The sequence below is a fragment of the Podarcis erhardii genome, assembly GCF_964252035.2.
Source record: "Podarcis erhardii genome assembly, chromosome: 10".
NCBI classification, from domain to species: Eukaryota; Metazoa; Chordata; class Lepidosauria; order Squamata; family Lacertidae; genus Podarcis; species Podarcis erhardii.
Genome location: NC_138500.1, coordinates 32,832,162 through 32,853,568, shown reverse-complemented (window position 1 = coordinate 32,853,568; position 21,407 = coordinate 32,832,162). Strand labels below are relative to the sequence as shown.

General features: G+C 44.8%; 1 protein-coding gene across 1 annotated transcript in view; it reads left to right on the top strand.

Annotated features, from left to right (window-relative positions):
• Positions 1 to 21,407, top strand: part of TCF20 (transcription factor 20) — a 214,826-nt gene that overhangs the window by 184,003 nt on the left and 9,416 nt on the right. The window contains exons 5-6 of the mRNA XM_081877579.1: positions 15,228 to 15,399; positions 20,678 to 20,830. Of these exons, the coding sequence (XP_081733705.1) occupies positions 15,228 to 15,399; positions 20,678 to 20,830 (325 nt within the window). The remainder of the gene's footprint in view (positions 1 to 15,227; positions 15,400 to 20,677; positions 20,831 to 21,407) is intronic.

Sequence of the window (21,407 nt, the reverse complement as noted above, 5' to 3'; positions counted from 1 at the left end):
TCTGAACTTTTGAAGCGCTTTGAAAACATGGAAACCCGGCTAGATCAGATATTATAGCTGGACAAGCATAAATGAATGTATGGGCAAATCTATAGTTGCTGTCCTTGTGCAGCTGAAATGAGGTAGGAACAGATTTTTGAACTGTCTAGATACGTCCACAGAAAGAAAGGGGGCTATTTATTCTGAACAATTGATCCTTATGTTAGTGGTGATCCCCAGGCAAGGGGAATTGTGACTGTCGTTCAGCACCCAGAACTGCAGAGGGAGAAACAAGCTGGATGGAACTGTCTGAACATTTTAAATCAGTTTATTGTTCATTTTTTAAAAAAGACAAATGCATGTGGGCACTCTCCAAAGTTATTTATGGACACTTTCTAGTTAACATGCAAGGACAAGTATTGTTTACTGACCGCAAGAAGGCAGGCTTGTTTGCCTGCAGGCGGGGCTTTTCTCCGATGAAACTCCCACAAGATTTTCATTTGTTGCTGTGATAGATTAGTTGTTGCGAAACTTGAGCAGCGAGCTTTTTTTTCTTGGAAGAGAGCACAACTATGTGGATAGGGAGGGACAGCAGCTAGAACAACACGTACAAGTTGAAAAATAAACAGAAAGGGGCTGACAGAGGAGAGAGGAAGGCGAAGGAAAGCAGAAGGGGATTTATCCAGAGAAGAACAAAATCATGGATCGCTTGCTGTCATTGCCCTCCCTCTTCACAGCTGTATGGAACAACCCCATGCTGTTGGGGATTTTTCTCGTTATTTTCATCTTGGCCTTTGATTACATGAAGCGCCGGAAACACTGGAGCCGCTACCCTCCAGGGCCACTCTCCCTGCCCTTCATTGGCACCATATTGCAGATTGACTTCCACCACCCTCATGTTTCTTTTACCCAGGTAAGTGCCTCCTGGGGGCTGGGAAACAGAAACGAAGCAAGCCTATACACACCCAAGCACTTTTCTTATAGGAATTGTCCAGTGTTAATAAAGGGCATGTCTGGCCAGTATTACCCACACCCCCAGGCTTCATTTGCTGTGCCAAACTTGGAAGGTGGCAAAGCAAAGTTGCAGGCACTGTTTTTTTTAGAGTGCTGCAATGCTACTTGGGCCTTGTGGAGATCATGCACCACCCTGGCCTCTGTCTGCACTAGGGTTGGGCAGGAAGAGCAGAGGTCCATGGGGAAATGCAGGCAGTGTGGTGCGTGGACTGCAGGGGGAAGAAATAGCATTGTTTCCCATCTGCACCCCTTTCAAACTACTATTTGGAACCACACCCTAGCAGTATGAGAAAGGAAGGTGACCACAAACATGCTTCAATTAGGCTTGGAAACACATTTTGCTTTCCATAACTGCTCTAGAGCCCATAAAATGTGGCACACCAAAGAACTCCTAAACTCGTAAGAACTCCTGATTGAGATTTTGTTTTCTTTTTAATAGACGTAACCTCATTTGCGTGCACCATTTTTTAGCACCCCACGGGGGCTGTGTGGTCTGGGTTTACTCATCCTAGCGGATCTAGCTTATGATTGAACCCTAAGTAAGTTGAGACTAACTTGTCTTATGGATTTCAGTGGTCTTTAAGCCCTGGCAACTTGGGTTTAATCTGGCCCTGCTACTGCAAGTACGCCTTCCATAACTAGGCATGCAGTAAGCAGGCAATTTACGTGGGGGTTATGTTCTTGGAATAAAGCCAAAATTGGGGATCGTCAAAAGGCATTGGGTTCAGTGGTGGGTGGGATTGCCAAAGTTATTTTTCCTGGAACCCCACCCAATTTCCACCCCTTTTAAATTTTTTTGCAGCAGTGAAATGTGTGCAAACTGCAGGTTTATTGTATTCTGTGGAATTTGAGGGCTGAAAGAGGAGCAATAATCATTTCCATTAATGGTAATTTTTGTGATCCTGCATTTGCAGGGGATAATCTACCCAGAATGCATATTTCAAATCTCATTATTGCCTGGAGCCTTGGTGAACAAAACTAGAATCTTCAGTTAAGCTGCTTGAGGGCAGAAGAGAACATTCAGTGGTTGCAACCTTTCATTCTGGAGACTTATTTAGATTGCAAAATAATGCTTTTAAGATTTGAAAATGCAAATGCCTGCAAGGAAAGATTCTTGTTGCATTTTCACAGGGTCTGGCCGCCACGGCGAAGGCGGAGACCCACTAAAAATCACAGGCGGGAGAAGCCTGGATAGCTCAGTTGGTTAGAGCATGGTGCTGATAACACCAAGGTTGCAGGTTCGATCCCTGCAAGGGACAGCTGCATATTCCTGCCTTGCAGGGGGTTGGACTAGATGATCCTCAGGGTCCCTTCCAACTCTACAGTACAGTACTAAGCCTGTGAACCTGGGATTCGGCTGGCACCTTTTGCGCCTCCCCTACTTGCGAGGAGACCCGGTTTCGGGGATCTGGAGCAAAGTGGGGTGAGCGGCGCGGTGCTTCGAATTGATTGCTTCTTTCACGGAGTGAAGCCACATTGCTGTTGCCGGAGAGCGCTGACTTTTTCCTGTGGACAATTCGATTTTAAACAACTACTCGTGAGTAGAATGGAAAATTGGATCTATAAATGTCTTAATTTGGTACCGAAACGGGAAGGTTTCAAACAGGAAGTCCGCCTTCCCCTTTTGTAAATAGATTGAAGCAAAGACGCTGCAAGCTAAGGTCTTATAATAATAATAATAATTTATAATTTATACCCCGCCCATCTGGCTGAGTTTCCCCAGCCACTCTGGGCGGCTCCCAATCAGTATTAAAAACAATACAGCATTACATATTAAAAACATCCCTGAACAGGGATGCCTTAAGATGTCTTCTGAACGTCAGGTAATTCTTTATCTCTTTGACATCTGACGGGAGGGCGTTCCACAGGGCGGGCGCCACTACCGAGAAGGCCCTCTGTCTGGTTCCCTGTAGCCTCACTTCTCGCAATGAGGGAACCGCCAGAAGGCCCTCGGCGCTGGATCTCAGTGTCCGGGCTGAACGATGGGGGTGGAGACGCTCCTTCAGGTATACAGGACCGAGGCCGTTTAGGGCTTTAAAGGTCAGCACCAACACTTTGAATCGTGCTCGGAAACGTACTGGGAGCCAATGCAGATCTCTCAGAACCGGTGTTATGTGGTCCCGGCGGCCACTCCCAGTCACCAGTCTAGCTGCCGCATTCTGGATTAATTGCAGTTTCCGGGTCACCTTCAAAGGTAGCCCCACGTAGAGCGCATTGCAGTAGTCCAAGCGTGAGATAACTAGAGCATGCACCACTCTGGCGAGACAGACCGCGGGGAGGTAGGGTCTTAGCCTGCGTACCAGGTGGAGCTGGTAGACAGCTGCCCTGGACACAGAGTTAATCTGCGCCTCCATGGACAGCTGTGAGTCCAAAATGACTCCCAGGCTGCACACCTGGTCCTTCAGGGGCACAGTTACCCCATTCAGGACCAGGGAATCCTCCACACCTGCCCGCCTCCTGTCCCCCAAAAACAGTACTTCTGTCTTGTCAGGATTCAACCTCAATCTGTTAGCCGCCATCCAACCTCCAACCGCCTCCAGGCACTCACACAGGACCTTCACCGCCTTCACTGGTTCTGATTTAAAGGAGAGGTAGAGCTGGGTGTCATCTGCATACTGATGAACACCCAGTCCAAACCCCCTGATGATCTCTCCCAGCGGCTTCATATAGATATTAAAAAGCATGGGGGAGAGGACAGAACCCTGAGGCACCCCACAAGTGAGAGCCCAGGGGTCTGAACACTCACCCCCCCCACCTTCTGGACACGGCCCAGGAGGAAGGAGCGGAACCACTGTATAACAGTGCCCCCAGCTCCCAGCCCCTCTAGACGGTCCAGAAGGATGTTATGGTCGATGGTGTCAAAGGCCGCTGAGAGATCCAGCAGAACTAGGAAACAGCTCTCACCTTTGTCCCTAGCCCGCCGGAGATCATCAACCAGCGCGACCAAGGCAGTTTCAGTCCCATGGTGAGGCCTGAATCCCGATTGGAAGGGATCCAAATGGTCCGTTTCCTCCAGGCGTGCTTGGAGTTGTTCAGCAACCACCCGCTCAATCACCTTGCCCAAGAATGGCAGATTTGAGACTGGGCGATAGTTGGCCAAATTGGCCGGGTCTAAAGATGTTTTTTTAAGAAGCGGTTTAATGACCGCCTCTTTCAGCGGGTCTGGGAAGGCTCCCTCACAGAGGGAAGCATTCACCACCCCGCAGATCCCATCGCCCAGCCCTTCCCGGCTCGCTTTTATCAGCTTTGCAAAAGCATTGCAGGAGATCTTGGGGTCCCTACCAGGCCCCGGTGGTACAGGTGGTTCTGATAGATTGCGAACCACCTGAAAAAGTCTCCTGCTGCTGTTTTCTGCAGATGCAATGGAGGCGGTGAAGAAGGCCCTCTTCGCCGTCGCCATTGCCACTTGGTAGGCTCGACGTTGAGCTCTAACCCGTGTCCGGTCTGATTCAGAATGAGTTTTCCGCCACCGGCGCTCTAGCTGTCTCAACGATTGTTTCATCACCCTCAGCTCCGGGGAAAACCACGGGGCTGTCCGGGCTCCATGCAATCGGAGAGGGCGCTTCGGAGCCAGACAGTCAATAGCCCTGGTTAACTCCGCATTCCAGCGGGCCACCAGGGAATCAGCTGAAAGGCCATCAACTTGGGATAAAGCATCCCCTACCACTCTCTGGAAGCCAATTGGATCCATTAAGTGGCGGGGGCGGACCATCCGAATCGGTCCCACCTCCCTGCGGAGGGGAAGGGTTGCGGAGAAGTCCAGTTGCACCAGGAAGTGATCTGACCATGGCACTTCTTTTGTTTCGCTTTTAGTTAATGTCAGATCACCAGCATCCGTAGAGGTAAACACCAAGTCTAAGGCATGTCCGTGGCTATGAGTTGGGCCAGACTTATTCAGGGACAGCCCCATGGAGGCCATGCTTTCCACGAAGTCCCGAGCGGCCCCTTGTAAGGTCGTGTCGGCATGGATGTTAAAATCCCCCAGGACAACCAAGCTAGGTGTCTCCAGGAGCATATCCGCCACGACCTGAAGCAGCTCGGGCAGGGAATCCTTGGTGCAGCGGGGAGGTCGGTACACCAATAGGAATCCTGTACTGCCCCTATTGCCCAACTTCCAGAACATGCACTCAGAAAACTGGGTCTTCCCAATAGGACGCCTGGTGCAGACTAATGACTTCCTAAAAATCACTGCAACCCCCCCTCCCCGCCCACATGACCTGGGTTGCTGTGCGTAAGAGAAACCTGGTGGACAAGCAGCGGCAAGGACAGGCCCATCTGCTTCATTCAACCAAGTCTCTGTTACACATGCCAGATCAATTCCTCCATCCATGATCAAGTCATGGATGGCAGTGGTCTTATGAATCATTGACCTGGCATTGCACAGCAACACTTTCAGGTCATGTGGGTATCCCTTGCTGATTCTAGTATCCATCCGGTCAGGACCAGACCCGGAGGCAGGAATAGTCCTCAGACAACGACTAAACCTGCCTCCTCTGTAATGACATGGTCTGGTTTTAGCGTTTGTTTGTTTTTTGGTTTTTTTCCAGCCGAGGTTAAAAGATAGGTTTTAATACACCAAAATCTCAAAGAAAGTATATGAAAGCTACACAAAACTTGAACACTGGTAACACAAAAACCATAATCTCAAAATATATTTTCTGATGGCAATGTAAAAATGGTTATCATTGCAATTATAAGTGTCAGGAGTGAGTAGAACATACTTCAGTTAAACTTGACAAGCCAATTCTTTGCGGAAGCTGTTGCCTAATGGAGATGAATTTTACTTGGGTGGTCACACAGAGGGCAAGTAGAGAGGAGGGGCAGCTTCCTGAGAAACCTTGGGCTGCATTGTGTCCAATCCCAGGTCCACACAGCTATCCCTTGGCAGAGAAGCGGAGGGCATCCTTAAGAACAGGAACTTACTAAAGTTGCTTAAGGCCAGCGTGAAGAACCTTTTTCTCTTGGAAAGTCTTCTGCAAAGCCTTGGAAAGTCTTCCGCAAAGGATTAAACTTCCATCGATTAAAACTATTAAACCCCCCTTGGAAGCAGGAGAAGAGGGGGAAATTTTTGGATCCCGCAAGCCTGCAGGAGAGAGTGATGAAAATTAAATTACCACCGCTCTGAACCTGGAAAGGGACTGTCAGTAAGATTGACGTTTTGAAGTTCATTGGCTGTAAATAGAACGTATCTTGACAGCTAAATAAGAGAAATATATTGTTTCCATTGTCCTTTTCTGCGTTTAAAAAGGAGGAAAAGTAACTGAAAATTGAAACTATATTTACTGTTTGAACTGTGCTTAAGAGGATTGACACAAATAGAAACTGTTTCCCTCTAGAGGGAGCCTTTGAAACTGTTATAAGAGCTGAGCTGGGGGAACCAGCTGCAAGATAAGAGACTGTGAGAATCAGGGATTGACCTTGGACTATTTGAGAATGTCGACAGAAGAAGCTTTAGTGATTGTATTATGCAAGATAAGTCACTCGTTGGAACAGTTCCACAAGAAGACGGATGTTATGACTACTAAAATTGATAACTTGGGACAAAAAGTGACTAATTTGGGACAAAAAGTGAACATCAATACAGAAATTATTCAGGATCTGATACAGGAATCTACTTTGACAGGGCAAATTGTCGAGAAGGCGAAGGAGAAAGTTGTTGTTGTTGAACCTAAAGTAATACAAGTGGGAGCCCCAGCCTTACAGAGGCAAATTGAGGACTATAGGTTGAGGCCTTTTATGATTGAATTTAGAAAAAGTCAGATTTTGAGAATCGGAGCCCTGCCTGGACTGGAGAAGGAAAGTTGGATAGATCCCTTCATGCAGGGATTTACTGACCTTTGGGATTTGGACTTGGGTCGTGAGGAGATTGGAGCTGTGGGGGCCTTTAGATTTGGAGGAATTTTGAAACATGTCCTAAAATACCTTATGGATTTTAGATTTAACCATGGAGATTTGGCTGGCCTGTCGAGAAGGAATAAAAGCATTGCTAGGTTGGAGCTTCCCCGAGATCTGCTCTTCAGCATCAAAGGAAGGAAAATAAGAACAAGATCAGTAGAAGACAAAGTAAAGTGCATGTATAAATATGAAGAAGACCTGCAGAAGGGACTTGGAAAAGAGTTAAGAACCTTTGACAGAAGATCACCAGGTTGATGGACTATATGGAATTGACGAATGACTGGCAGAATCCAAGACCAGGGAGAAGAGATGGTGGAAGAAGATTGAAAAAAAGTTTAAAGTTTATTTTTAGAAATAGAAATATTGTAAAATTACTGAGTGTTAGAAAATGTTGGAATGAAATCTTATGGCTTTAGTAGAAATGTTATAAGGAGTTAAGCATAAATAAGCATTATAATATTAATGGAAAATAAGGGTAAAAATAAGTTAAGATATTTATATGACAGAAAATAGAGAAAGATGGAAAGGAATTGCTGAAACAATAGAAGTGGAATACAAGAAGATAGAGTACTGAAATGGTATGATGTATGTTTTTAAATTGTTTTTGCTTTGTTTTGTTTAGGTCAATGTGTCAATGTTGTGTTTTGTATTGTATTTTTTTTTCTCTTTCTTGTTTTTTCCCCTTTTTGTCTTTTTTCTTCTCTTTCTTTTTTGTAAGTTTTAAAAGTAATAAATATTGTTTTTTTAAAAGATTCTTGTTGGTTTGTTAACTCTTTGGGCTCATCCCCATTTACCTTTTGCCAGTGCTTTTTTAAAAAAAGAAAAAGAAAAAAATGTGCCAGCACTCAAGTCGGTACAGTAAGTGCCACACTTTTAATGCTTGGGGGGAAAACGGTGCTATTACTGCATTCCCTTGAGTACCCCCAGAAAAAAGCACTGCCTTTTACCACTCATTTTCTAGGCGCAGGTTGGTGCTTTCCTGGTGCATATCAAAATTTGTTTTTTTAGCCCCTCACTTTCCACTGGAAAACTCAATCATTGCCACTGAATCAGAGAAGAAAGAAAGAAAGAAGTTGGATCTGGACCTGGAAAGTCTGGACTTGTGCCTAGAAATGTTGAACAAAGGAAAGTGCGAATGAGTCATTTGTGGAAGTGAAATGAAAGGCTTCTTTGGTGTGTTTTTTTGTGGCACACATTGATTTGCATTCTAGTCACGTTCTCTCTATTTTTAAATGCTTTATTATTCTAGCATAATTATTACAAAGTCAAAACAAAACATTGCAAATATACACATATACACAAATTTTTCAATAATTAAATAAACAAAAGAAGAAGAAGAAAGGAAAAGGGAAAAAAGACATAGAAAGGAGAAAAAAGAAAAGAAAAAGAAAGAGAATAAGTGTGAGAAAAGAAAAGGAAAGTTAGGAAAGGAAAAGAAAAGAAGAAATTAGGAAGAGTTTATACTACATATATTTCTACAAATTTATATTCTACAAATTTATTCTACATATTCTACAAATTTATTCTACATATATTTCAATAAGTAAATAATAATAAAATGTCATTGATTGACTTCCACTGCTTTCGCTGCACTTCCTATAAACATTTTAAACAAAATTATCTCTGTTATTCCATATTTTTCTCCCATATTTTTTTTTTTTTTAAATAATTTTTATTGGGTTTTTACATTTTATAACAACAGACACACACACAAAGACAAAGACAAACAAACACACAAATACGATTACATACCCTAAATTTCTTTACCCACTTTCATTGACTTCCCCCCACCCCCTCCTCTTACATCCCAATTCCAAAGTTAATTCAGCAAGTTCTTACCTAACCTCTTAAAGATATTCACATTGCTTTTGAAAATTAAAGTCTTTTGTTTATCTGTATTCAACTATCCAATTCTCTTATAATCATTAATTTCTTTTTTTTTTAAGGTCGATCTAACTTCCCCTTCACAAATTTTCCCTTTATTATATTAATTATAGGTCACATTGACCAAGTAAAACAAAACATAACATTTTATAATTCTATTCTCTCCCCCCCCTGCCCCGGTTTCTGTCCCTTCCTAGACAAATGTCCAGAAAACAAACAAAAAATATTTCTAGCCCGGATTCCTCACGTCCGAGGCGTCTGATTCTCTGTCAGTCCCTCTCTGCCAGCTATATTGGTAGTCCTCTTTGATGGTCCTAAGACCCCGAAGGAGTTCAGTCAGAGTCAGATCATATTTTCTTTCATTCAGAATGTTGAAGAGTGTTTGCTGCGAAAGACCATCTAGTTTTCCATACTCAAGAGAAAAGTCCCAATCATATTGCTTTGTTCTTTCTAGTTTTAATGTTCCAAGTACTCCAGGGGCTTCTCTCTTCTTCTTTCTCATCTTTCGCAGGTCTGTAATCCAGAGGTCTTCTTGCTCATACTCTGACGCTGCAGATTTCTGGTTGATATTTTCCACTTGTAGTGTCTGAACTCCTTCTTTTTTCTCTGTCAATTCCAAAGGCATCTCTTCCTGCTCAGCTGCAGAATTTTTATCGTACATCTCCTTTGTGCATTCAGCAGAGTTGTTTGTTTCAGGATTCAAGGTCATAAAAACTTTACTCAGAGCCATACTCTGCTCCTGCAGGATTCCCACGAGAAAAAACATTTTTTCTATCTCCGCCAGTAATTTTCCCTCTGCAGCCATTGTAATGTCACTAATTCCCCCTAGGGGGCTTTCAGTTATTTAGTAGTCCTTTTCCAATAATCTGTTACTTTGTTATTATCAATACTTTGTTTCCAATCGCCTCAGTCCAAATGTATCAACTTTAATTCCAAGAGTTATTAAATAGCAAAATTCTTTACTTTGTCCGCCCGTTTGACAGCTTCTTTGACAGCTGTCAAACTCCTTTCACTTCTTCCTCCGGGACCCAAATAGGACACTCCCGGGTTTTTTGGGGGGGATACACACAAAGTTCCAAATTCCCTTTCTCTCCAGCACAAAAATCTTGTTCTATCAAATTTGTGAGAAACTTTTAAATCCTCAAAACAGTATTCATTCCGCCTTAATTCTCCGTTCCTTGCTTTGAAACGTCTATAAGTAGAGGGGGTGCGGACTTCCCTTTAACACATCCCCCGATCGTGCCGAATTCACAGGATAAAATTTTTAAAGTCCAAATTCCACTACTCACGGGTCCTTTGTTATCCAGTCCAAATTTGGGAAGAAAGTCAGCGCTCTCCGGCCATGGCTTGCGGCTTCACTCTACTGAGGTAGCGGTCTACTCTCAGCACCACGCCACTCTCCGTACCCTCTCCGCAGCCTTTAAAAAGGCTCTTCGTGGGTCGGGGAGGGCGCTTAAGGTGCCCACCGAGTCACCAAGTCCGCAGGCTTCCGCGCCTGCGGTTTCTGAGGGTCCCCGTGTCGCCGGCACGGCAAGACCCGTCCTCAGCAGAGCCGATTCCCTCCGGAGCTCGGAGGGAATCCGCCATTAGCCGTTCGCGCTAACCCGGAAGTCCCCCATATTTTTCTCCCATAGAGTTCCACATAAACGATCAAATCACTAAATTCTCTGGGTCTCTCACAAGGCTACTCTAGACACAGCCAAAACCTTGTATTTGATCCTTGTCTACATGAATAGTCATTTAAACATTTCCATTGTTTCTGAATTATACTTTTTGGTTTTTGTCTTCTTAAATCAGTTAATTTTGCTAATTCCAAATATTTGCGTAGTTTGTTCACCCATTCCTCTTTGGTTGGGATGTAGTTTCCTTTCCAATGACTGCCTACCAGCATTCTTGCTGCTGCTGTTGCATACAGAAAAATATTAATTTTGTCTTTCGGAATGTCTCCATTCAAGATTCCTAATAAATATGATTCTGTTCTATTGTTGTATTATATTTTTATCAACTTTTTATTTCCTCATATATCATATTCCAAAATTTATTAATTTCAGGGCAGGACCACCACATATGATATACGGTACCAATCATTCTATTACACCTCCAACATTTATTGCTACCCGATATATTCATTTTTGCCAACCTATCTGGAGACATATACCATGTGTGGTGCATCTTCATAAAATTTTCTCTTACAGTGAGGGGGGGACAAGTATTTGGTCCCCTGCTAAATTTGCCCTTTTGCCTTCTGACAAAGAAATGACCAGTCCATAATTTTAATGGTAGGTTTATTGTAGCTGTGAGAGACAGAATAACAACAGGAAAACCCTTTTCTTTAATATACATTCTATTCTATTCCTCTTAAATTTGCTATTCAACCCATTCACGTTCCATGAAATACATTTTAGTGCCACACCACTTTATTAAATTAAAACAAACTCACTTTATAGTTAGAGTAGGTCATTTCATATAATGGTAGACAGATAACTATATTAAATACCATTTGTAATAAAAAGTCTTAATCTTATCTTTCTTTCTTTCACTTTGGAAGTTTCTCTCCTCCTAATTCCTCCCAATATTTTCTCCCGAAGATTTTTGTTTCTTCTGATCTGAAAGATCTCCTTTCTTTGTATGTAAAAGATAGTCCTTAGGGGAATTCCCATTTAAACATAATTTTGGTTTTTTTTAACGCTGAGGTCATAAATCTGTAGTTATCTCTCTCTCTTTTTTAGCAGATGTGTTGGGACTTCTTTCGTTATTTCGATGTGGTTCCCTTCTATGTAAAGTTGATCCATTCTACCCTTCAACAAAAGTTTTTCTCTAAGCAGCCCTGAGTTCAGGAAAATCAAAGTCTCCTGGACCTTTCCTGGTCCTTGATTTGTTTGCTCTTATTCTGAATATTTTTTCAATGTCCAGGATCAGGTCCTGTTCTCGTACTCCTCGTCAGTCTGCTAAGTCTTTTGTTATTTTCTTAGCTATTTCTTCATCTTGGTTCTCTTTAATTCCCCGCAGACGGAGAACCATTACTCTCTGTTTCATCTCCAAGACAGCCATGGCATTCCAGTTGTCTTCTTGTATTTTCCTCAGTTCATCAATTTCTCCTTTATTTTTTCTTGGTATCTCTTCATCTCTTTTTGGTCTGTTTGATTTTTTAAAATAATTTCATCTTGTTTTTGTATCTTCACTTTTGCTGCTTGGACTGTTGTGTCTAAGTCTTTATGTTTAGTTGTCAATTGGTTTACTTGATTGGAGAGTTCCATTATTAGACTAGAGGTTTTTTCAATCTTAGTTCCCATATTTTCCATCTTTCCGTCTAATATTCTGATGTTTCCATCAAGTGTTGTAATTTTTTCACCTAGATTTTCCCCTATTCTCTCCATCACCACTATAAGTTCTTTCAGGTCCATGTTGCTCTCACTTTCTATAACTGAGACTTTTCGTTGGTGGTTCAAATATGTAGTAAAACCACTCACTGACTGGGCTTTCTTTGATCCCATTAGGCTCTCGTCCTGTCTGTTCTTCCTTTTCTGTTTTCTCTTGAGGTTTTATAACTTTTAGGGAACTCCCCTAAAATAAATAATTATGAGTCCATTCCCTTCTGGGTTATCCAATATTTTCCTCCCCTATTTCTAGGGTGGTGCCGGAAAAAAAACAGGGAGTAAAAGGGGAGGGAGGCTCCTATTTCTGTGTTGTTTAATCTCCTCTTTTTATTTTTGAGATTATTTAATTTGTTCCTGTAGCTATATTTTTGTCCCCCAGATGCTGCTATTCTTCAAATTATTTGTTTTCTGTCAGTGTCTATTTTGATATTGGCCACAAGAAGTCTCTATATTCCCTCTTAGTTCTTTCCCTCCTCAATATCTCTCTTCATTTGTGATCCTAGTCCTCTCTCTCTGGCGTTTTTTCCTGTTAACACTCTATCACTTCTGCCAATAGTGACTCCTCAACGCTGATTCCTCTGGAATTTTTCAGAAAACAGGTATGTTTATTTTCTTCACAGGTCCATGTTTTATGGTTAGTTGGGGCAGTCTTCTCAACCACCTGCTTTCCCCTTAGAGCGTCGCCTGCCTTCCTTTGTCTATTATCTGTTCCTTTACTTTCTGTCCTTTGTCTCTGTCTTATTGCAATTTCTTTGAACTTTTGGTGGTTTTTTAATATTCCTAAGAAACTCCTTGTGAGGTATTTTAACAGGAGTGGTCTGTGCTGTGTTGCGGTCCCCTCTTTACTTCAGACTGAACCCTGTGTTTAAAAAACTTTTATATCTCGTCTCTCCCTTGCTGCCCACCTTCGCTAGTGGGGAGTTGTTAAAGATTCTGAGTTTTCCTACAGTTGCTTCAGGAGAAGAATGTCTTATTTTTAACAGTCTCTCTCTTATAGGAGAGTTCAGCGCTGCCTCGTCAGGTTTTTTGGGCGTTTGATTCAGGGAGTGGGTTGGCCTGTTTGTGCGGAGATCCTCCCTGCGTCTTAATTATATACTTTGTTTTCTTGCTTTGGGAGACCCCTTTTTGCGCTGCCGTGGGCTCTGCCCTCAGGATCCCCCCCCTGAGGTTGGGGTGACACGCCTCGTCCCCCTTTTCTCTCTGCCCGGTTTGCCTTGAGATATCAGGAGCACAGATCCCCACCCAACTGTAGGTGCGCTGTTCTGGAAGTCTCATACTCACTTTTTAATACTTTGCTGGAAACCCAGCCAGATGGGTGGGGTATAAATAAATTACTACTACTGCTACTACTACTCTTAGAGCTGTAGGAGTTTTCACTTGCATCCCCAGTCTTTTTGCTTGGGACAAGAACAGTGCAACTGACTGGTCCCGCCCCACTCTTTAAAAGGAGAGCGGGATGGGTGGGTCAAGTGTTGGGACAGTAATGCCTCGCCATGTATCGTAGCAGGTGAATATATTTCCCATAAACATGGCAAGGAGATTTTGTGCTTGCATTTTTCACAATGCAGAAGGAAACCCAACCCTATAGTAGAACTGAGTGTCATCAGCATACTGCTGACAATATACTCCAAACCTCCAAACTCTTTGCGCTACTTCTACCAAATCTTAACGTGAATCCTAAAATGAATGACTGAATCCTATGATGATAGTAAGATAACAAAAAAGTGTTATGATCCAGGGTAAAAGCTTGACTATGTGGTTCTAATGAGTGAAATTATTGATGTGAGGTTATTGTGGCTGCCTTGTGTCTTGGTCGCTTGGAGGAATGAGTGAGGCTGTGCTGGGCATGAGCAAGATGCTTCTGTGCTTCTTATGGTCATCCATGGAATGGGTCTGTTACTGGTAGCTTAATTGAATTATAGCTTTATTTGTGATACAGGATTAATTGGCTCTGCTGGATGTTATGAAACAGTTGCTGGTGTTTATTGTAGCAGAGTGCCAAGGTTTAAATTCCGTCCTCTCCAAAATATCAACAGTAGCTTTTTTTCTTTATTTGTTGGGTAAACACTGTTTTCCTTGCTAGGCCTTTTATCTGGCTCTAATAGCAGTTTTCCTTCTCTACATATGTAATTGAGCAATATCGCTGCAAGCAATTCTGCTCCAGGGATTCTGGAACATTGGGCAGAATACATTCTCGCAGACTAGGTTTTATCAGTTTAGTCTTTCATTATATATGCTACAAGGGACGCCGGTGGCGCTGTGGGTAAAACCTCAGCGCCTAGGAGTTGCCGATCGCATGGTTGGCGGTTCAAATCCCCGCGGCGGGGTGCGCTCCCGTCGTTCGGTCCCAGCGCCTGCCAACCTAGCAGTTCGAAAGCACCTCCGGGTGCAAGTAGATAAATAGGGACCGCTTTACCAGCGGGAAGGTAAACGGCGTTCCGTGTGCTGCGCTGGCTCGCCAGATGCAGCTTGTCACGCTGGCCACGTGACCCAGAAGTGTCTGCGGACAGCGCTGGCTCCCGGCCTCTAGAGTGAGATGAGCGCACAACCCTAGAGTCTGGCAAGACTGGCCCGTACGGGCAGGGGTACCTTTACCTTTATATATGCTACAACTGTTCACCTCTAGACTGGTCTACTGCACTGCACTGCACTTTGCATGGGATTGCCCTTGAAGACATTTTGAAAACGTCCGCTGGTCCAAAATGCAGCATGCAATGTTAAGATCAGCAGAGAGGTCTCTCTTGGTAGTTCTGTCACCCTCAGGAGCAGGGAATGGTAGCCTAGTAGTGGGCTTTTTCTGTGGCAGCCCCCCTGAGGTGCATCATTTGCAAAGCTTTGTCCCTATGCTGAAGATGTATCCCTTTATTCCCACCTTTGATAGTTGAGGTATTTTGTTTTATCAGTCCCACCTCTTCCGTCAAATGTGTACTGTTCTGTTTTCACTGGCATGATTTGGCTTGCAATGCTAACTTTTTCTCTATTTATATTTTTTTTTATTATGCTGTAACTGGCCCTGGGACTTGACAGAGTAGGATGGGTAAGAAATCTTAAAATGTCCCCCATTTCTTGTCTTTATAGCTAAGTAAGAAATATGGGAATATTTATAGCCTGCAGAACTTCTGGACAAATGTGGTGGTGCTGAATGGTTACAAGGCTGTGAAAGAAGCTTTAGTCCATAAATCAGAAGATTTTGCTGATCGCCCCTTCTTTCCTATCTACAAACACCTGGGATACGGAGAAGTCAATCAAGGTATGTCTGGAGCCCCAAGTTCCTGGAGAAGATGAAAGGGGTTGGGAGTCCCCAGCCACCACTTGTCACGCTAGCATTGCAAATGTGACACCAAGTCCCGTTCTCTTAATGCAAAGTTGCACTTGGAGACTGTGGGGTATTCAGCATTTTCCCTAGAGACCTGTTCAGGATCTACTTATGCCCATTTCAGTGCATAAATCAAGCTTTTGCAAGGGGCTGTCATGACCCCGGACTCCTATTAGAAGAGACCTGAAAACTTGTAGGACAGAGATACAGGATCCTTGAAGCTCCCCAATCAGGAGAAGCTTTCTCCACCTTCTTGCTAAGCCCAGGTTCCACAGGAGACCTTCTATCCATGCCAGAACACACATCTGTGTAATAGATTACAGATCCATTCCAAGCAGGGACTTCTTATATACATCTGCCCTGTATGACAAAACCATCCGTGTTGGAGCAACTCTTCCAATTCCCTACTTCTCAGTGAAACTGGCAATCAGTTTATACTGATTTGGGCTTCAGAGGGAGGGAGTTCTCTGTGCTTCTAACTCTCTCCTTCCTGATCCGCCCTTTGCCAAAGCCAGTCGGAATGGCCCCACATGCTTGCGGGGCAGGGAGGGGAGGGGCCCTGTGTAGTTAAATTGTGTATTTAATGATAAAAATAATTGTATACTTTATAGTCCCTTTAGGTACTTGTACAACACAACTGTATATTTTATAATTTTAAATAAAATCATTTTAAAATATTGTTATTGTGATCTGCTGAAATGCTTGTACACATAATGCACATAATTTTGAAATTAAAAAAGATGTTGAAAAGAAAAAAATAAGGTCATGGCTTCAGTATATATTCATATAGTTCAAGTCAAAGTGTTCTTTGCCATAAAACTATGGCATAACTGGTATAAGAAGATATCAGAGCTACTTAGGTTCCTTCTTCGTGGTAATTTATCTTATCAATGCCAGTATTATGGGATAAAGTATTTGTTTCTATCTATATACCTCAAGAACAGTCCCGGACTCTGTGTTCATAATCTGAGTCCCTTCTCCATGTGCCTCCTCCACGTGAGATCTGGAGGGTGGCAACAGGGGAACAGGCCTTCTCTGTAGGGAGGTGCATTTGACACCTTCAATATATATTTTTAGATGTTCCTTTTCAACCAGACCTTGGGCTGATTAATATTCTACAGCCTTTTAAATGTGTCTGCAAGAAGTAAGGGTTATTGTTTTGCTGTTTTCTTTTAATTATTTACTTGTTTTGCCGTGCATCTGTGGGGAGGGCTCTTCCCCCTGCAGGCCCACTTTCCATCAGGCCAGGGGGCGGGGCCCACGCTTACCACTGCCGCAGCTTTGGGGGACACTAGTGCTGCTGCAGTGGTTGTTTGAAGTGTTTTTATATGTTTTAAACGGTTTTTATTTTTTGCTTAGTTGTACCACCATAAGCGGTGGTTTTTATCTATGTATTTTTATTTTGTTTTGGTTTATTTTGGGTCAGGGTTTTTTTGTTTTGGTTTATTTTGGGTCAGGGTTGGGTGGTTGTGGAGTGGGGTGGGGATTGGTTTTGTTTTCATGTAATTGTTTTTATTTGTTTGTTTTTATATTCTGTAAATGGAGGCGAATATTAGGCTTGGGATTCCTACTGTGCAGGGGCGAGGGAGGTATGGCGGTGGGGGCAGATGTCATAGGCGAAGGGGATCGAGATACGGATATGCTCGTACCCCTTCCAATCTGCGCCCCATCCCGAGAGACGAGGGTAGGGTGAGCAAGGATTACTCACCTCCGTCACTGGTGTTGTGCAATGCCAGGTCTATAGGCAACAAAACCGCCACCCTGCGAGATTTCTTCACCTCGCAGGGGGTTGACCTGGCATGTGTGACTGAGACCTGGGTGCGTGAAGGGGATACTGTTCCCTTACGAGAGATGGCGCCCCCGGGTTTCTCCGTCCTTCACCAGTCGCGGACTGTGGGCCGGGGGGGAGGGGTGGCGTTATTAATCCGGGAAGATTGTTCTTTCAGGGCTCTACCTTCGCCATCGATCCCCGGCATTGAATGTGTTGGCCTAGTGTGGGGCTCCGAGGTGAGCTTGGCTGTCTGGCTGGTGTACCGGCCACCTAGCACACCAGCAGCCACCCTGTCAGGCCTGCTGGAGGCGGTGGCTGGCTGGGCCTTGGAGTTCCCTAACCTATTGGTATTGGGGGACTTCAACATCCATGCTGATGCCACTCCCTCCTCACAGGCTCTGGACCTGGTGTCTTCCATGGCGACACTAGGGCTCTCCCAGTTTGTTTCGGGCCCCACACATCAAGCAGGCCACACGCTGGATTTGATCTTTGGCATCGGTATAGATGTGATCATGTTTCCTTCAATGAAGGTGCCATGGTCTGATCACTATGCTCTGAAAGCCAGGATTGACGTTCCACCCCCACCCTGCTTGGGTGGCGAGCCAATTTGGGCTCGCCCGCAGAGGCTGATGGACCCTGATAGATTCCGTCAAGCCTTGCGGGACCTTTCTCCCCCTGGCGACTCATTGACTGAGCTTGTTGAGGCCTGGAATACCCAGCTCCTGGCAGCCATCGATGAGATCGCACCTAAGCGCCCTCTGCGACCCCGCAGAAACCGGGCTCCCTGGTTTACCGAGGAGCTCCGGAAAATGAAGCGGGACCTCAGACGGCTAGAGCGAGTATGGCGGGGTGCCCGTGACGGAGCTTCAAGAACATCTTATAGGGTTTTTATGAAAACCTATGAGATGGCAGTGAAGGCCGCTAAGAAGTCCTACTTCTCGGCCTCCATTGCATCCGCTAGCTCTCGCCCGGCGCAATTATTTAGTATAATTCGGTCTTTAACGTCCCTTGAAGGACAGCCAAATTTAAATAACAATTCGACACACAGCTGTGAGGCATTCGCGAGCTTTTTTGCGGAGAAGGTCTTGTTGCTCCGCCATGACCTCCCTGCCAATTTGGATACAATAAAGGAACTGGAGGCCCCTCGACTGTCCTCGGGTTCAGTATTAGACCACTTTGACTGGATATCCCCAGCTGATGTGGACAGACTCCTCCGAGCTGGAAAGCCCACCACCTGTCCTCTCGACCCGTGCCCGTCCTGGCTGATTAGAGCGTGTCCAGACGAGGTGCGGGGCCCCCTGGGGGATATCATCAATCTGTCTCTTGGCGCTGGGACATTCCCAGGGGAACTGAAGGAGGCAGTGGTGCGCCCGCTCTTAAAGAAAACATCATTAGATCCTTTAGATCTATCCAATTACCGCCCGGTTTCGAATCTTCCATTCCTGGGTAAGGTGATTGAGAGAGCGGTTGCTGAACAGCTTGGTAGGTTTCTGGATGAAACATCAGCTCTGGATCCATTCCAGTCCGGCTTCCGCGCTGGTCATGGGACCGAGACGGCTCTGGTCGCCCTAACAGATGATCTCCGCAGGCAGCTGGATCGAGGCGGGTCGGGGCTGCTGATTCTTCTAGACCTGTCAGCAGCCTTCGACATGGTCGATCACGAACTCCTAGACCACCGCCTTGCCGACGTGGGGATCCAGGGCACAGTCCTTCAATGGCTGCGCTCGTTTCTCTCTGGTCGGGGACAGAGGGTGGCGCTTGGGGGGGAATTGTCATCCCGCCACTCCTTGGTGTGTGGTGTGCCCCAGGGTGCAATACTCTCCCCGATGCTTTTTAACATCTTTATGCGCCCCCTCGCCCAGCTTGTCCGGAGTTTTGGGCTGGGCTGCCATCAGTATGCTGATGACACCCAACTCTATCTGTTGATGGACGGCCACCCGGACTCGGCCCCAGACACACTGATCAGATGCTTGGAGGCTGTGGCTGGATGGTTTCGTGGGAGCCGGTTGAAGTTAAATCCTTCGAAGACAGAGGTCCTCTGGCTGGGACGGGACGACTTGGGACTGAGGGGGCAACTCCCATCTCTTGCGGGGGTGCAATTAGTGCCAGCACCATCCGTTAAGAGTTTGGGTGTAATCTTCGATACCTCCCTCTCTATGGAGGCGCAGATTGCAGCTATAACAAAGGCGGCATTTTTTCATCTCCGCCAAGCTAAGCAGTTGGCTCCTTACCTCTCTCGCCCTGACCTAGCCACTGTGATCCACGCGACGGTCACCTCCAGACTGGATTATTGTAACTCGCTCTACGTGGGGCTGCCCTTGAGACTGACCCAGAAACTCCAACGGGTGCAGAATGCCGCAGCGAGACTCCTTACGGGGTCTTCGCTTAGAGATCACATTCATCCGGTGCTATACAAGCTGCACTGGCTCCCGGTGGAGTACAGGATCAGGTTTAAGGTGCTGGTTTTAACCTTCAAAGCCCTATACGGCCTAGGGCCCTCGTACCTACGGGACCGCCTCTCCTGGTATGCCCCACAGAGGAACTTACGGTCTTCAAATAAAAACACCTTGAAGGTCCCAAGCCACAGAGAGGTTAGGCTGGCCTCAACCAGAGCCAGGGCTTTTTCGGCTGCGGCTCCAACCTGGTGGAACGCTCTGTCACAAGAGACAAGGGCCCTGCAGGACTTGACATCTTTCCGCAGGGCCTGCAAGACAGAGCTGTTCCACCTGGCCTTTTGTTAGGGCGCAGCCTGACTCCCTCCTTTGGCAATCTTTTCAAGACTTTAGCTTATGGTTGCCATTAATTTTGTTTTTAACTCATTTTTATAATGTTTTATAATGTTGTATTGTTTTAGTGTTGTTAGCCGCCCTGAGCCCGGCTTCGGCTGGGGAGGGCGGGATATAAATAAAATTTATTATTATTATTATTATTGTTTTTATTCTGAATTCTGTGAACTGCCCTGAGATATTATGATGAAGGGTGGTATATTATTATTATTATTATTACTTTTTAATAATAATATATATATGAGAAGTCATATATTTTACAGCTTTTTTCAGGCGATATTAATAAGCAGTTCAAGCTGAGGCCTTGCTGTTTGGTTAGCCCCATCAGAAGCAATATGGCTTATTAGGCCGAAGATGGACTCCAAATCCAGCTTCCTATTGGTGGTTTTAACTGTACATAAGATGGGGAATAAAAGAGAACAGGGCTTAGCAGCTGAAGGCCGCAGAGCCAAGGTTCTCACAGCTGCTAATGAAGAGGCAAGAGAATAGGTCATAGGAGCTGTTTTGTGGGTGTCAGGGAGCTGGCCGTCCATGTGTCTTCCATTTCTCCCGGTGGCCCTGCCATGAAATTTGTTGGTGACCAAGGGTTATCCAGCAAGGTCTTTAAAATATAATGTACAAGCAAAACACTTTCCCCCCCTCTTCACTTTTTCAGGACTGGTGATGGCACAGTACAGTCAAGCCTGGAAGGATCAGCGGAGATTTACCCTCTCCATACTGAGAGACTTTGGAATGGGAAAGAAATCTCTGGAGCAGCTGGTGGTTGAGGAAGCTGAACATTTGTGCTCAGTGTTTAGTTCTAAGGAAGGTGTGTTAAAACCAGGAAAACTGGGAAGGGCGAAGGGCGATACCTTTAAAAAGCAAGGGGAAGATGTAGGTAGATGGTTATCTCCAGCATAAAAATGAGTGGGGCATTTCCTATACCGTGAATATTTCCTCCCTCACTACTTTCATTGCGTCTTCAGAGCATTTGCATCTTCCTGGGATCAGGATCAGTCCTTCCTCCAGTTCTGGCATACTGACAAAGTCTTGCTTCTTCTGATGACCCAAGTAATATACTTTAAGAAAGGATAATACTGTACATCTGAGTATAGGACAGTGATGTGTGTTTCTCTTACTTTTATAAGATTTTCTTTCCAGAAAGAAAATTTGTGAAATTGGTTGACTTTTCATAAAGAAATTAATTATCTACCGCCATAGAGATATAGTAGGCACCCACAGCAAGAGTTCAGATTAAGAATCAGGCTGATTAAGACTGAGGGTGGGTGAATTTGTCAATATCAGTTTCTCTCAGTTTCTCATTCTTTGAATCTTAAGTTCAGTTGACATTTCTGCATCTACTTTACCACCCGAAAAGCAACAACCACTGACCTATTTTTATTATT